This window comes from Meriones unguiculatus, chromosome 18 (assembly GCF_030254825.1).
Source record: "Meriones unguiculatus strain TT.TT164.6M chromosome 18, Bangor_MerUng_6.1, whole genome shotgun sequence".
NCBI classification, from domain to species: Eukaryota; Metazoa; Chordata; class Mammalia; order Rodentia; family Muridae; genus Meriones; species Meriones unguiculatus.
Window position 1 is genome coordinate 28,009,162 of NC_083365.1, and position 17,431 is coordinate 28,026,592.

General features: G+C 41.6%; 1 protein-coding gene across 10 annotated transcripts in view; it reads right to left on the reverse strand.

The window, feature by feature from the left end:
* Fmn1 (formin 1) overlaps window positions 1–17,431 on the reverse strand; it is a 368,583-nt gene that overhangs the window by 198,639 nt on the left and 152,513 nt on the right. For 9 of the 10 annotated variants that reach the window (XR_009587427.1, XM_060371809.1, XM_060371805.1 and 6 more), the window contains one exon: window positions 9,945–10,006. The exons of the other annotated variant lie outside the window; for it this stretch is intronic. Coding sequence is in view for 8 of the 9 variants with exons in the window: in XM_060371809.1 (XP_060227792.1) it covers window positions 9,945–10,006 (62 nt within the window). In the remaining variant the exon portion in view is untranslated. The remainder of the gene's footprint in view (window positions 1–9,944; window positions 10,007–17,431) is intronic. 10 annotated transcript variants of the gene reach the window in all.

Here is a 17,431-nt window from a genome sequence, read left to right on the forward strand (position 1 = left end):
CCTTCTCCTCTCTTCATTTCAATGCATGGAAGTCTGTTCTGGTCCCTCTAGCTTCTTCACAGTGCCAACAGCCAGTAGGCATTTCATTAATATGTCCTGGATGGATGGATGGATGGATGGATGGATGGATGGATGGAGAGATCTCTAACTTAATTTCCTTTTCTATGTTTAAATGAAATAGATGACCAGTCTCCTCCTCTCTCTCTTCTTCTCCCTTCTTTCTCTTTCTTCCCCTCCTCTTCTTCTTCCTTTTTTTCATTTTTCAAGACAGGGTTTCTCTGTGTAGCCTTGGCTACCCTGGACTTGCTTTGTAGACCAAGCTGGCCTAGAACTCAGAGAAATCCGCCTGCCTTTGCCTCCTGGAGTGCTGGTATTACAGGCGTGCACCACATGCCTGGCTGATGACCAATCTCTTAACTCATTTTTAGGTGTTCTTTTGTCTTTGACATGTACAATGAATGTATGAATGAATAAACAGAAAGACAAACAGAAAAAAGAGAGAGAAGCAATAACATAGATTTTAGCCTTATCTCTGTATATAAGCATGAACACATTTTATGGGTGTGTTTCTATATGAAATAACTAAGTTGGACTATTTTTTTAAATTCCATTTCTTTCGAGCAAAAACTCTTAGTATAAAACAGGAGTGGCTTCAAGCAGCAGAAGAAAGCCTACTTGGTTCTAAGAGAAAAATGGGTCAACCTGACCTCTAGTGGTGAGTCTAGAAATTGCTTCTAAAATAAAACGAGATTCCCTATCAGGCAGAAAACTGTAATTCTCAGTTAAGACTGTTTATTATTTACATTTGTACCAGATAAGGAAAATTAAGACAAAATTAATGGAACTATACCAACAGATACACCAGCTACCACAAACATAATGAGACATTCTCACCCATTTATGGCAATCAGAGAAATATCCATCAAATGAAATTTTAGAAAAAAAATGTTTTCCCTAACAATGATTCTGCATGAAGAGTCAGTGATAACTTAGTACAAAGCTCCATGCCACTGGGAACTAATGAACACACTCTTTGCTCTACCAGGAGTTGTCAGTGGTCACGACTTAACAACATCTGAATTTTGAGGGGCAAATGCTCAGTGAGAGGTACCCTGGCTGCTGGGTGTTCCGGGGGACTGCCTACTCCACGGCCTCCTTCAGAATTCAACTCCAAGTCTGCCCACAGGCGTCTAAGGGGCCTATGGGGCTCAGTCTCAACATCTGCAAAGCAGCACATGCACAGGATTTAATTCTGTTGAACTCATGATAGTTTATATTATGCACAACAAAAAGATGGACGAAAACTATCCCTTAAGGCATTCTTCCTTCCTTCATTGGCATCTTAGTTACACTGGTAGGAACACTTAGGGGAATACCAGGAAAGCTTTACAAAACTCCCTATTTCACATTTGCGGCAGTTTTGTTTAATGTCCAAATTGATCCCTTGTCCTCACAGGAAATTATGAATCCCATGTGCTGTGTTGAAGACAAATACACAAATGAATAGGTCTCAGATTAACCTTCTTGAGAGTTTAGCTGTATCAGCTCATGTGTAGAGGGCACTCAGTTTGCTCCAACAGCAAAGTGTGAACCACTAGAAAGGGACCAATGGAAAAATAAGAATGCCCACAAGTTTCTGTTAGTGAAGGCTGCCATATCATCTGGTTGTCTTGGGGACAAGGTATAACCTGAGTTAATTTTCCACTTGGCAGCTATCCCTGGACCATTTTGCAGTAGGAGTTACCATAACCATAAATATGACTGTGTTGTGCAATGAATGGAGCCTGCCAGAGGCCACTTCTCAGTGATGCTTCTCTTTACTTAGGCGCATGTGATGAATGGAGTAAACCAAAATGCTTCCCGTAAAGGGAAGGTCAAGTGCTGGCCGGTCCATTTCCTTGTATCCCACAACCCAAAGACTATCAGTTAAGAACAGACAAAAACAGCCTGTCATTTCTAGGACAGTTCCAAACTGTTTAAAGTGCTGGCCCTAAATATGACTGTTAAATTATCAGGCTCCCCACAGGCAGACAAAGGAAATGCTTTTTATTTCCCCTCTTTCACCTTTAAAAATGGGAAAAAATAGAGATTCAAGTACGTCCTTTCACCCCACATTCACACTTCCCTCCTGACACTAACGGGGAAACGGGGCCTTCCATGGAACTTCCAGTGGTTGTTTCAGGAGCTGCTTCCTTCTTCTAAGTTACATACCTGACCTGATAAAGCTCCAGGAAACGAGGCTCCACTTAATGGTAAAACTGGAACCCCATCAATAGCCCCTCACAGCCCACTGAAAAGTGGTTCACTGGTTAACAAGGATGACATCTAGAAAGAGCTAAAGGCTTTTGTTTGGTTTAAAAAGAAAGAGCAAGTGGGGATTTAGAGGCTCCAAATCAATCCCACATTGAAATGATATATATATATTTAATTGTAAAGTTGGCCTAGTGTAAGCATGAAAGACTCTACTACTAGGGACCACGTGGCCTGCTTCTTCATTTTGGAAGTTGGGAAGATGAGCCTGAAATGTTGCTTCAAGTTCATGGTATTCACAGTGACCAATGGACCAGAATCCAGATGTAACTCTAATTAATCTGCACTGCTTAGTGGAAAGAGGAAGGTTTTCAAGTCAGACCTACCTAGCTGGGTTAAAATCAGGTTCTCCATTTACTAGTTTAGAACTTCCAATAAGTGACAATCTTTCAAGGCTTTCTGCTAGGCACACAATAGGGATTTGATTGCAGCAACCCTTTAATACAGTTCCTTGTGTTGTGGTGACCCACAACCATAAAATTATCTTGTTGCTACTTCATAACTGTAACTTTCTCCTGTTAGGAGTCATAATGTAAATATATGATATGTAGGATATCTGATATGCGATCCCCAAAAGGGTTGTGACTTGGATGTTGAGAACCATTGACCTAAAACCCCCAGAGGAGGAGGGAGAGGAACAGAACCGAATGGCCTGCAGGCCTGTCTGTCTTGATTGTTAATTGATACGGGAAGGCACGACCCACTGTAGGTGGGACCATCCTCTAGGCAGGTAGTTCCGGGCCATAAGGAAACTAGTAACTAAGCGTGAGCTTAAGAGAGAGAAGGTTCCTCCATGGCTTCTCTTTCAAGTTCCTGCTTGAGTTTCTGCCGGACTTTCCTTGATGGTGGATTCTGACCTGACAATGAGAGAGGAGGAGGAAGAGGAGGAGGAGGAGGAGGAGGAGAAAGAGGAGAAGGAGAAGGAGAAAAAGAAAGAAGAAAAAATAAGAAAATGTTTCCTTCCCTAAGTTGTTTTTGGAAAGAGTAGTTTTTCACAGCAACAGAGATGGTTGGGTAAGCACAGAAAGAAAAACAAAAATTCCTTGCTGACTCTGAGATGCCTTCAGTAAGCTGATGGGTGCCTTATAACACCAATGTGTAATAAGCCCTCTTTAAAAAAGTGAGTGTAATTCAAAAGGAAATTAGGCATGGAAATAATAAATTATATGACACAACATGTGGTTTTTAAGAAGAGTTTCTCCAGAAAAAAAGAAAAGAAAAGAAAAAGAACTATTCAAATTTCTACAGGTCTCTTCTAACAAGGGAAACCTGCACGAAATGAACAAGTGGATATTTCTCAAACTTAACTAACTATAAACCACAAACCTATCATCAGGGAGCATTTCAAAGAGCTGCTGTTCTGTAGAACAGGCTTCGGGGAAACCTGGTTTGGAGCACAGCTTTTCAAAGTGAATGTTGGAGTAATGAAAAATTTGACAACAGTTAGGAGGTTTCTGAATGTGCAATGATCAAAAATTAATCACAACCAACTGCATAATGAATCTGAGGTCACTCTGTCAGCACTCACTCTGGTTGGGTAACACAACTTCACAACTAATGTACAAATGATTGCTTCCCACTGCATATGTCATCATGCCACGTAACACCAATGGATGCTACCTGAAGAGCTTACCTTAGAAAAGACAGTGGTATGTTAAGAATTACAGTGTTTTTACTTTATTGGTAGCTTTCCACTCTTATAGAAGTACATGATTTGGTATAGAAAACAAACATTTTAATATTTTCCTCTCATCTTTCCTTAGCACTTCGTATTTAAAATTAATTATCTTTAGATTGGATAGTGTTAGAACATTTAGTTTTAATGGTTTCAACTGAGTTCTTGAATTGAACCCAGTTTCATTTTAAAAAAAAAATCACTAAATGAATTTTGACTTGGAATTAGAACAGAATTTGCAATGACTTCTAAAATGGCCAAAACACTTTTCCTATTTTGTGTTTATGCAAAGTGGTGATCTCAGGATTGTTAATTATAAAATCTAAATATCAATAAAAAATGTTGAAGTTGTTCTACGTAAATCAGGACCAGCTTATTCAGCAAAAATTTAATTCTTTATGTAATAATAAACATATCTACCTCATTAGTATCCAAATGGACTTTTGTCCATGATAACTGATAAGATTACATGCATACTTAAGGTTATTTTTCAATAAATTTCTTTATGACTTATCATGAGTAAACATTTGCTTTGCATAAGTACTTTACATACCCATATGCCCAGGTGTTCTCAGTAGCTTTTATTGCCAACTTGATGCAAGTTAAAGTCGCCTTGGTAGAGGGAACCTCAACTGAAGAATTAGGTTGGCCTGTGGGCATGTCTTAAGGAACACTGCCTTGCTTGCTAATGTGGGAAGGCCTAGCCCACCATGGGCAGCACCACCCCTAGGCAGGTGAGTCTCAGCTTTAAAAGAAAGCTAGGTGAGCATGACTAGGCAGGGAGCAAGCTGGTAAGCAGCATTCCTCCATTGTTTCAGTTCCTACCTGGGCTTTTGTCTTCACTTCCTTCAGTTGTGGAATGCAACTTGAAAGTAAAAGCCAGATAAACTTGTCCTGGCCCTCAGCCCCACACCCAACCCCCACCAAGTTGATTGTGTTCACGGAGTTTATCATAGCAACAGAGAAGTAACTTAGCACAAGAGGATTGAATGAAAATAAGTGTGGCCATGTGTAGAAAAACTGAAGAAACTGGTTTAGACCAACTTGATATTGAGCACCGGGCAGAATGGCCCGAAAGCATGGGAAAGTTAGATTCAAAAAGTAAGTCAAGCGTTTCCCCCCAAATACTCAACAACAACAACAAAACTCAAAAGCACTCTAAACTCAAGTTGTCTAATTATGAAGAGACTTAATCCAGGGAAGCTAGAATAAGAAGCAGCTGCTAAGCATGTGCTTTGGAGACAATGCTGTCAGGGTGTGTCCTACTCACCATCCCCCAGACAGAGTGGTGGCATTAGCTTTACCACCAACACGATCAATAACGTACAACTCCTAAGACATTGAAAACCAAATCTCAGGAAAGTTACCTATTCTGTATGATCATTTTACAAGAAACTGGAGTCCTGGTGCAGAAACCAAATTCTCTCACGCTACCATCTAACACCAACTAATGTCTCTCCCAGTCCTCAAGTGGCAGTAAGACGGAGCTCTATGAAAGAATTGTGATGTTGATTTTCAAGTCCTAGCTCCTAAGCAACCTCAAAGGAATAACTATTGTATTATGAGAGAATGAATTTTATCAAGTGCCTGAAGAGGTCTGAACTGTTTCTACCCAGAGATTATGAACTTTCTAAGCAATGCTTCCTATGAACTGTACACAAAAGTTTCTCAGGCAAGAAGCTAAACAAAACAAAACAAAACAAAACAAAACACACACACAAAAAGGGAAGGTTCTGTCAGCCATCTGGCCAGAGCATTCTAGATAGACATTTTCCATTGCTGGTGGAGGAAGTGAACAAAACAGCAAAGAAAGGCAGGCTGAGGAAGCCCTGACTTCTCCAGGCCTCATTAATGAAGAAGAAAGTATAACTGAAGCCTGCCAGGGGCATTACACATAAAGACAGGAGCACCAAAGTATAAGTCCTCCAGCTACTACCTTCCGCCAGTCTGGTGGGATTTGCTTTCACTGAAGAATGCCATAGGTAGGGGTGATATTCGGAGAGAATCCACAAATACAGCCAGGCTGGATCTGGTCTGTGCATTTAATGAATGGCATCTACCTTGACTGGTCACTGCTGCTGCCCAGCTAGCTGTCTTATTTTGTTCGCACTGTCAGCCACAAACAGGGGCCAGTCAAAGCATACAGGTAGGAGTCGAGTAGGCGAGCCACCCAGGGTGGACAGTGGTGAACTGAGAAGTACAGGTGAAGTGGACACCAGCTACCATGTTGAAAAGTTTGAAGTTACATGGAATGACATTACTGCCGGATCTTTCAGTTTGTTTAAACGAAATGCCAGCAAGCCATTTCTTACATACACATCTCTACATTTTAAATGTGTATTCCTATTTCAATCTTTAAAGTGCTATATTTGAACCAAAATTCTTCTCGAAGGCAGACCACTGACTGATGACTGTCTGCCTGTGACTGCAGACATGCTTCAAGAAATATTCAACTGTGGAAACTGGGCCTACTGTCTATAATGTATTTGGGGCATAAAGAATTTACCTTTACCAACAGCATCAAAAGAACAGATAATGATTTAAGAAATTAATTCTCCAAAACATCAAAAGTGTAATTATGAAAATTTGTTAATAGTCTATAATGCTAATCCTATCATAATCTAACTCACATCTTAAACAGGAATCAGCCCCACACTTTGCTCTTTTCCCTGCCCTTTACACATCATTTTCCCATCTCTGGATGTTAGCTTACTTGTGCAATGTTCCTTCAAAGCCCATAGGTTAAAGTTTGGTCCTCAGCCTATAAGACGGTAAGAAGCTGACAGGACCTTCAGGAAGGGCAACCTGGCAGAAGGAAGTGAGGACACTCCGGGGTATGGGAACAGGGGTATCCTGGGCCTTTCCTGTCTCTCTCTGCTTCACACACTCAATGAAGTCAACAGGCCTGTTCTGCCATACACTCCTACCACAAGTCAGAAGGAACAGGGACAAATGACCCCGGACTGAAACCATGAGGCAACAAGAAACTTTTTCTGTTTTGGGTATGTGGTATTGGGTATTTGCTACCGCGCTGACATGCTGACTGACAAGCCAAGCTTCTCCAGAGATGGAGATGAGAGGATTTTTGTAGGGTATTATATGTGTACTATGCTTAGCTCAGTGCCTGGTGGAATAACATCTCAAAAGCCAAGTGTTCTGTGAATATTATTGTGTGGATATGTTGAGTTGACCAGCTCCTCATAGGGCTGATTTACAAAGTGGAAAACTAATCATCCTGACAATTTCACTGTTAATAAGCCTGTCTATGGAATCACTTCTGTATCTACCCTTTTCTTAATGATTCTTTAAATATTTGACATCTACTTCAAATCCTCTTGGATAGCTCAGAACCCTTTCCATCCCACCACAAAGAAAAAGGAAGTGAGGTCATTTTACACCAAATTAGGACCTCCATCTGTCCTTTTCCCTTAGGAGTGAGCTGTACTTTTCCACCTTGTTTTTTGTTTTGTTTTGTTGTTGTTAAATTACCTCATTTTCTCTTCAAACCAAGTGTATCTGTATGAATGGGTCTAACATGTTTCCATGCACTAGCTTCTTCTCTGTTTGGCTGTTTGCAATGGTTTCATGTATAACCCAATACAGTGTCTCAGCTCTTTTTTTTTTTTAAATGACTTGCTTGTTTCACATTTACTTACTTTTTTTTTTTTTTTTTTTTTTTACTATTTTGTGTGCTACTAGGTGGATGAGCGTGCGAGCATGCACACACATGTACTCATGTTAAAGCATGCCTGCAAAAATCAGAGGACAACACATGGGAACCACTTTTCTCTTTCTACCATGTGGGTCCTGGGGTTGAACCAGGCTCCTCGGTGTTACTTGGTGCTGAGCTACCTTGCCATCCCTTCCACTGCATTTGAAAGCATACCATAGAAAATCAAAAAGAGGAATTTATGTACGCCTAACAAGCTAGCTAGTAAACAAAATATACGACGAATGCAGATAATGTCCTAACAGGGAAACAAGCCGATTTTAAAATGAGCAAGGAAAGAAATGGTTATTCCTGAGAGTCCATATAAAGTGGCCAGCAGGTATGTGGAAATATGTCCACCATCACTAGTTATCAGAGAAATGCAAATTCAAACCTCAATAGCACATCACTTCTCGCTTGTCATAACAGCTATTACCAAGATGAAGGAAAAATTGGGAAGACAACAAGTGCTGGCAAGGACATGGGGAATTAATGGCAATATAAACTAGCAGGGTTATTCAAAACCAACCTGCCACAGGAGTGGGCAGCTCCACTACTTTCTCTGTGCCAAATGAAAGAAAGCATAGCTGTGGTACTTTGTTCACTATAACATTATTCACAAAAGCCAGATACAGAACCAATCTGGGTGTCTGTAAAAGAAAGCAAGGATAGAGGAAATGTGGATCACGCGTATACATAATGGAGTATTATTCAGCTTTTAAAAAAAGGAGGAAATCCGTAATTTGCAGTAATATCGAAGAACCTGAATGGTGTCAAGAAAAATACTGTGTGATCTCTCTTAGATGTCAGATTTAAGAAAGCTGAATTCACCTAGACAGGGAGTCTAATGATGGTTTCTAGGGGCTGAGGGTGACAGGTAAGGAAATAATGAAGGAAAGATTGATCACAGGATATAAAGGTTCAGTTATATCACATGTATGTATATATGTGTACGTACATGTGATATATATGTATATACATACATATACATACATGTGACAAGTGAGTTGTATACACTCATGTATGTGTATACATATATATACATACATGTGATATATATGTATATACATATGTGTATGTGTGTATATATATACACACATACACATATGTATACACACATACATGTGACAAGTGAGTTGAAATGGTTAGTTTTGGTAGAGAGTTTACTTATTAAACATGGGTATATATGAAGTAATACATTTGTAAATGAATCCCAATCAGTCATGCTACAAAGTATGATGCTTCAAAACATGCTGCACATCATAAATTTAATTCAACTCCTATCTGACAACAAAAAAATTGGACAGGAAGAATATTCGATCCACAAGTTCATTAAAGTAGCACATTTATAAATGAATTCAATTTAGTCACTCCAGGGTGCATACTCTTTCCTAACATGCTGAGCACTATAAATTACACTTTCTACTTGTCAATAAAATTTAAAAGGAAGGATACTTTAGCCACAAACTGATAAACGTGGCAAATAATAAGTTTGCATTAAAGGAGCAAAGAGTTTTATTTAAAGTTTGCCACTGTTACTTCCTGAATAATGCTCAGGGCTACCGCCCATTAATCTAGTAGACTCAAGGTCTGATTCACTGTGCAGCGGCTTGAAATTAAGATTCTGAACTTCCTGTCATATGCCCTGTAAGCAAACACAAAACCTAGAGACTAACAATTAGATGGCAAACAGAGGAGGACCCGTTGGCACCTTTCAGCACACCCTGAGGACACAGAATGACTCAGCAGGCTCTTCAGCTGCGTGATCTCAGAACCCAGGGAGGGGCTAAGACGCATGCCGCAGAGGAAAAAGTGAAAGCTGAAATGATTTACAGGGTGTATAGCAACATGGAGTTTTAAAATCCTTCCCACAAACAGTAAAAGTCTCAAGACTGTCTTCTTTCCTGATTTAAAAAAAAAAAAAAAAAAAATCACCCTTCCAGCCAAAGCCAAAGGCATTTACGGTAATTTTTTTTTTCAAACTTAGAACCCAGAGTTTATTAAGTACCGCGTCCATGGCTTTCATCCTGGAATAAAGTTGGTGCCCATTGGCAGCTGTGAGCTGCAGATGAAATCTAGTTACAGACTCCCTACTAAGAAGAATATTTATTTCACTTGGTGCCCACTGGCATCTGGCAGCTGTGGATGCTATCTAGTTAAGTAGTCCCTGCACGAGAAAGGAATATTTACTTCAGCACGTGAAAAAGATAACCACCAGAAAGCCAGTTCAGTAGAATCAAAGAGATATACCTGCAGGTTTTCAATTTCTTCTTTGTGTTCCCTCTTCAGATGTAGGATAGCAGCCTGGTATTCTGGAAGACCACAAGAGAAGCCAATTACAAAGGAGCACGGAATGAGGCAGAGAATTCAAGGGCACATCACCTGAATCCCAGCCAGGAGCCACCCTCCAAACAACCAAAGACGTCATGTGTGGACAGAACGGAGAGCTGTTAGATATGGCCAGGATTGGGGCAAAGGGGGGATTCCTTCCCTTCCACACTGCCTGGATTACAAAAGGTGCCAAATTAAGCAGCCAGGGCAGGGTTAAAAAGAGAAGAGGCGTGTTGAGTGAGTGGTAGATAAGAGAGTAGGTCAGGTGTTTGTCTGCAAGGAGCTGAAAGTTCACGCCCCACAGAGAACAAACACTGATGTGTTAAGAGAGGTTATAAAAGACACTTTCTATCTGAGATCACAGAACTCTATTTTTAACTGTCTAAAAAAGAAAACACACACACACACAGACATGAATGCTGGGGTTTCTAATCTCTGCAACAACCAAGACAGCCAAGTCTGTCACTTGAAGGAGGGATCCTTGAGAGAATTGAGGCTGAAAACAGGACCAACAAATTTCTATTTCACTTTTTATCTGAATAGAATGACATTATTATGACCCCAGTGCACACAGGAGCTGCAGCCAGCTACCAGAACTACCATCCCACTGCCTGAGAAATGAAGCATCGCAGACAACTCGACTTTCAGGCGAACAGAACCACAATGGCATTCGTGCTGCAGAGAACTCCGAAGGCAAGATGCTGTGACCAAGGGCATTTGTGGGATGAACCCGTTTTTTTTTTCACAAATGTGTTCGGGGTCACAGGTCTGTACTGCAAGAAACACTATTTGTTCCTCTAGTTTGGTATCCTGAGTTAGGGGGACAGGCTGGGGTTCTAATTCAAAGGTGGATGACTTTATTTTTCTGTGGGAAGGTCCCACTAGCAGAGCGGCTCAGCTGTTGAGGGCTATGGCTAGGCACACTGCAGCCCTGTGGGGACTGTGCTCCAGGGGGGTGCTCAGGGCTCTCTGGGTAGAATACGCCACGAGTCACATCACTCACTGCTATCCCCCACAGGGATTGCTGTAATCTGGACCACCACCACTTTCCTAGTGCCCTACATCCTCCACGTTCCCCTATTACCAACATCAGAACTGACTCTCCTTATCACATTCTATACAATCTATTAAAGGCGTGAACCCGACCTAGCTCACTCCTGGTGTTCCATGGGGCTTGGATTGAAGACTCCTGACTGTAGGGGCCGGGGAGGTGGTTCAAATAGGGTTCTGCATGGTGCTCTCCGCATAAGCACGAACACTCGAGTTCAGACACACAGCACCCAAATAAAAGCCCAGCAGGCCACGTGCGTTTGTAACAGAAGAACTGGGCCAGAGGACTAGAGGCAGGTAGAGTTCAAGGGCTCACAGACCAGACAGTCTAGTGAAAATAGAAAGGTCTAGGTTCTGTGAGAGGCCCTGTCCCAAAAAATGTGGTTGAGAGCAATTGAAAGAATCATGAGACATCAAACTCTATGCTCCTGCCCTTGCCACACAGGTATGGGAAGGAACACTTACATACTTTCGTACACAGGCACAGGCACACACACACACCAAGAACTACAGCCCAAAGGCTTTTCGTGATCTCTGTTTCTTCTCATCTCTTGTTACTCCTTCTACTAGTCTGTTCCATTCCAGGCACACCGGCTTGCCAACTCTTTAACTGTTCTAATAGGCTTTGAGGTAGAGTTCCAACCTATGTGACAATAAACGCATGAACCCCAGTCAACCCAACTTTCTATGACACAGTCAAAGGAAACCAGTTAATTCAGCCTCCTTGAAAAATTAATGCCTCTTGGGAGAGCATCTGCCTTCCTCTGAACAGAAATCGCGCAGACTAGCTTGTGAAATTATTCATTTTATATGAAATGTGTCTGGAAGGGTGTGCCATGTAGAATGATGACTAAGTTACTTAACAGATTGATAGAAAAGCTCCCTGCAAAACCCACACCCAGCTAAGCACGCTCCGTCTCCTCCTTCAGCAAATGTTTCTGCTAAGCATTCCACCATTACAGGTGAGAGGAGAACTCACACGTATGCCTTTTTAATGGGATGTTCATTTCAAGACTTCCGAGGTAACAGGACAGGATATAAAGGTCCCTCATAGGACTGGCAAGAAGATTCAATGGATCTGAATCTTCAGTGGATTCTGCTGGTCACCAGGCCTGACAAGCTGAGCTTGATCCCCAGAACCTTCATGGTGAAAGGAAAGAACTGACTCCTGCAAGTTGTCTCTGATCTCCATACATGCATTAATGCATGTACACAAATACATGCGCATGCGCGCGCGCGCACACACACACACACACACACACACACACACACACACACTCACACTCACACTACATTAAACCCAATTTTTTAAAATGCTTAAGGAAAGGTTCCCAAATCCTGAATCAAAGCTAGGTTGGTGGTTTCTACATGTGCCTTATGGGAGGTGACGCTCTGACCCACAAATTTTAGATCTTCGAACACCTTAGCGTAGCTTGGGGCATATTTTCAGGGAGGATGCAGAGGCAGAGATATCGGGCACAAGGCCAAGGATGCTGGTATTAGTTAAGAAGGGAACTTAGCCCTGGTATGGCTGAGATTTTGTTCATGTCAGACAGAGGAACAGAGCTTTTGAATCTAAGGACTTGAAAGTGGCAAATTTTTCTGCAGTCACCAGATCCTCGATGAAAGTTAAAAAATTAACGAAAATATTTTCCACCAAAAAGGCAGGTTTTTTTTTAGAACATCTTAGATGAAAGGCAGAAAATCTCTTTAGTGGTAGAATTTTACATTCTGGGAAAAAGTTATACAAGAACTCCCTTCCACACAGTTCTTTCTAATCAAGCCCCTAATCTAACTCCATGGCTTGCCTTGGTGACCTCCCCATCTGTCCACAGTAATGAAACATCTTTTCTGCCAAGTGTCTGGACTGTGTCTCCAACTTGCCCAGGGCAGAATCAAAGACAATTTTACTAATACTGAAAGTACAGGTCCACCATGGCTGTCATCTACAGATGACTGTGTTTACAGTCCTGGCCTCGTTTATAGTGCTGGCCTCGGGAACACAGCTAAAAGCAGTCACTGCAGACTTCCAAGGAGATCTTGCCATATCTAAGGCCACGTGGCAGAGGAGGAAACGGAACAACTCTCCCAAAGCCACAAGCAGTAGGTGTCGGTGACAACAGTCAGATGCCACAGAACATGTCCCATTTACGCTGGTCACCGTGTGCCTGATATGATTCCCCAGGTTGTGTAAACATGAAATACACACAAAAACTCAGAACCCCTAGAAACTTTGAGATTGCTAGCCTTGTCCAAACACTAGAATATCTCAAAAAATAAAAATAAAAAAACCACACAGAACCTAGAATTCTCTCACCCTACCATCCTCCCTCCCATCCAGCCCCCCCAACACACACATTAAGAAATTATAAATTTTCTGATTACCTAACTATTGAGCTTCACAGCTGTATTTCTTTCTGAGGATTCTAGCTTGTCCCACTTATCCTCCTTTTGGACTTTTCCACCTGCCTCCCATCTTTACATTTTAAAATTCATCCTGCAGTCTTCAAAGGCAAGGACCCTTCCTCTGAGTTTACTTGAGGAATACTCAGCCATGCTTCAGAAGCTAATCGTGTACCACCTGCGCTATTTAGACATGCACAGCCTTACTCCGATGAGGCATCCACTTACTGACTCGGAAACTCGGAGGATGCTACAGAAACCAGCTAAGTGTCACAATGTGAGGGAAACACTGAGTGCCACTGCTTTAAGGTAAGGTTCATTTAATTTTAAGAAAAAGAGGTAGAAAGATCTTCATCAACCCTACATCTGACGGGGGGCTAATTTCCAAAATATATAAAGAAATTAAACACTAACAAACCAAACAATCCAATTAAAAAATGGGGTACAGAGCTACACAGAGAATTCTCAACAGAGAATATCGAATGGTGGAGAAACACTTAAAGAAATGCTCAACATCCTTAGTCATCAGGAAAATGCAAATCAAAATGACCCTGAGATTTCACCTTACACCCATCAGAATGGCTAAGATCAAAAACTCAGGAGACAATACATGCTGGAGAGGATGTGGAGAAAAGGGAATCTTCTCCCATTACTGGTGGGGTGCAAACTTGTACAACCCCTTTGGAAATCAATCTGGTGCTTTCTCAGAAAATTGGGAACAGTGCTACCTCAAGACCCAGCTATATCACACCTGGGCATATACAAAAGATGTTCTATCATACAACAAAAACATTTGCTCAACTATATTCATAGAAGCTTTATTTGTAATAGCCAGAACCTGGAAACAACCTAGATGTACCTCATCTGAAGAATGGATAAAGAAATTTCGCACATTTACTCAGCTATTAAAAATTAGGAAATCATGAAATTTGCAGGCAAATGGATAGAACTAGAAAAGATCATCCTGAGTGAGGTATTCCAGAACCAGAAAGACAGACATTGTATATACTTACTTATAAGCAGATATTAGCCATATAATACAGGATAATCATACTAAAATCTCTAGACCTAAAGAAGCTAAATAACAGGAGGGCCCTATGGAGGATGTTTAATTCTCATTCAGAATGGCAAACAGAATAGACACCGGAAGCAATTGAACAGAGGGAACAGTATAGGAGCCTACTATAGATGTCCTCTGAAAGACTCCAAACATCAGGGATCAAAGCAGATGCTAAGACTCACAGACAAACTTTAGGCAGAGCACAGGGAGTCTTATGGAAGAGTAGGGAGATAGAAGGACCTGGAGGGGACAGGAGCTCCACAAGGAGACCAACAAAGCCAACAAAGCTGGGGTCAGGAGCTCCTGCAGAGACTGATGCACCAACCAGGGACCATGCATGGAAAGGACCTAGATCCTCGGTTTAGATGTAGCCCATGGCAGCTCAGTCTCCATGTGTGGCCCCTAGTAAGGGCAGCAGGGGCTGTCTCTGACATGGACTCTGCTTGCCTGCTCTTTGATCACCTTCTCCTGGAGGGGCAGCCTTGCCAGGGCACAGCCGGAGAGGGTGCAGGCAATCCTGATGAGACTTGATAGGCTGGTGTCAGATGGTAAAAGAGGAGGGCCTCCCCTTTTCTTCGGACTTGGGGGGGAGGAGGGATGGGGGAAGAGAAAGGGAGGGTAGGGCTGGGAGGAAACAAGGGAGGGGGCTACAACTGCGATATAAAGTAATATGTAAAAAATAGCAAATACTACAAATGTGTGTCAAAGACAAAGAGGTGAGAACATAAGGGCGGGAGGATATAATCCCTCACAGAAGAAAACAAATTCAAATTTACCCAACCATAAATTGATGCAGAAATACTCTACAATGGTTTTTAAAGCAGATAAAAATATTCAGTCCCATAAAGCAAACATGAGCCATTTACTCCAAAGCTCAAGAATAAAATCAAATTTGAGCTATACTTAGCATACTCAGCCAGGCAAAGAAGGCAGCCAGATCTAAGTCTGCCATGCCTCCATACACAATGTAGCCAGCCCAACCACTGCACGAGAAAGAAACAGATACCTTTGTACCTCCCAGAAACAGTGGGAAAGGTCAAGGAAGCCAGCATGGGGTACTGGGGGGTGTAGCATGGGGGTGTGCTAGGAGGGTATCGAAGGAATGATACAGATTCTGCTTGATTGATGGGTGGATTTTTTTTTTCCTTTTATAGAGAGTTCCAGGCTGACCTGGAACTTGCTTTGTAGACTAGCCTAGACTTGAACTCACAGAGATTATCTGCCTCTATCTCTTTAATATAAAGATTAAAAGCATACACTGCAATGCCCTGAAAGATACTTGTTTTAAGTGTGAGTGTGTGTGAGGTGTGTGTGTGTGTGTGTGTGTGTGTGATATTAAGCTCTGTGCCTATGGATGCTAGAAGAGGATGCCCAATGCCCTAGAGCTGATGTTACAAGAGGTTATAAGCAGCCCAAATGGGGGTGCTGAGCTTCAGTCCTCTGTGAGAGCTCTAGGGACTCTTACACTCTGAACTGCTGAGCCATCTCTTCAGCCCTATGCTTGATTCTTTCAACGTTTTGCTGCTAACATCTTCTAAGCTTCCTTCTTTTCCCAGCTCCCCATATATCAGCCAAGGAGCAAAAAAGCCTTTAACCCTGGCAAGAGAGCCAGGCCACACAAATTATTGCCCATGAGTGGGAACCATCACTCCATTCATGCTTATTAAAACCCCATTCATGCTTATGAAAATCCCAAGCCAATGGCCTTTTCTTGTTCTCCCTCAAGTCATTTTCAGACCAGCCTTGGAGGCTTGACTTTTTTGTCTTGGAAATCTTAGGATATAGGAAAAAAGCCTTTCCACATGTTCTTGTGTGTATACAGTGTGTACAAGGTCTCAGCATCTGAATCAGAGTAGGGGTGGAAGGTCCATATTGTTCCCTCAAAAAGGATGAGACTGTATAGAGATTGAGTGAATAATGGATCAAGAAACAACAATCCCTACATCCAAACAATATAGCACTGGACAGCAGATGGGAGAGATACCATAATTCAGGAATTATAATTCTCAATACCTAACCTTGTACAAGAATGTTTGTGATGTCTTTTAGGCAGAAACATAAGAATTAGCAGCATTAAAAGGTGAGGAGAAACCTCAGTTCTCTAAGCTAACTAAATGTCCTGTGGTTATGATCTGAAGGCTTAGGGAACCCCATTCATATATTAAAATACTACTTCCCCCAGAGCGATGCTATTAGGAGGTGGGGTCTTTGAATGGAAATTGGGTCATGAGGACAAAGTTATCATGAACCAAAGAATGGAATTAGCATCCTTATAAAAGAATCTCCTTTTCGCCATGAGTAAACATAAGTACCCATCTACAAGAATATAGCCATTTGTGGACCAAGAAATAGACCCTCCCCCAACATGGAATCTGCTTCCACCTTGAACTTGGAGTTTTGGGTCATCAAAACTATGAGAAATACTTTTATTTTGTTTATAAGCTCCACAGCCTATGGAATTTTTGTTACAGTAGCTTGAACATAGTATACCAGATAGCTTTTTTTTTTTTTTTTTCATTGAGACAGAAACTGAACTAAGCATTGAGCATTTATAAAAATGAGCAGAGAACATTCCCAAACTCGAAGGGTCTTGCAAGGCTTATATTTTTGATATGTATACTCTGGCATGGCATAATTAAGTCTTAGTTGTCTCAAAAGGCCTTATTTGAGCTTAACTGAATGTTTTATTGCTGACATCGATTGGAACATTGCTAGAAAAAAATATTTATCTCCTTCTATCCCCTTTCCTTTGGGATATAGAAAATCCCCTTGCTTTCGATTTGATCACGTGGCTAGCTTTCACTGGTAGAATACAGGTGGGTATGATGAACAAGGACTTACATTTGATAACAGCTCTGCTTGCTTCTCACAGTGCTAGGCCTGCTTTTTAGGT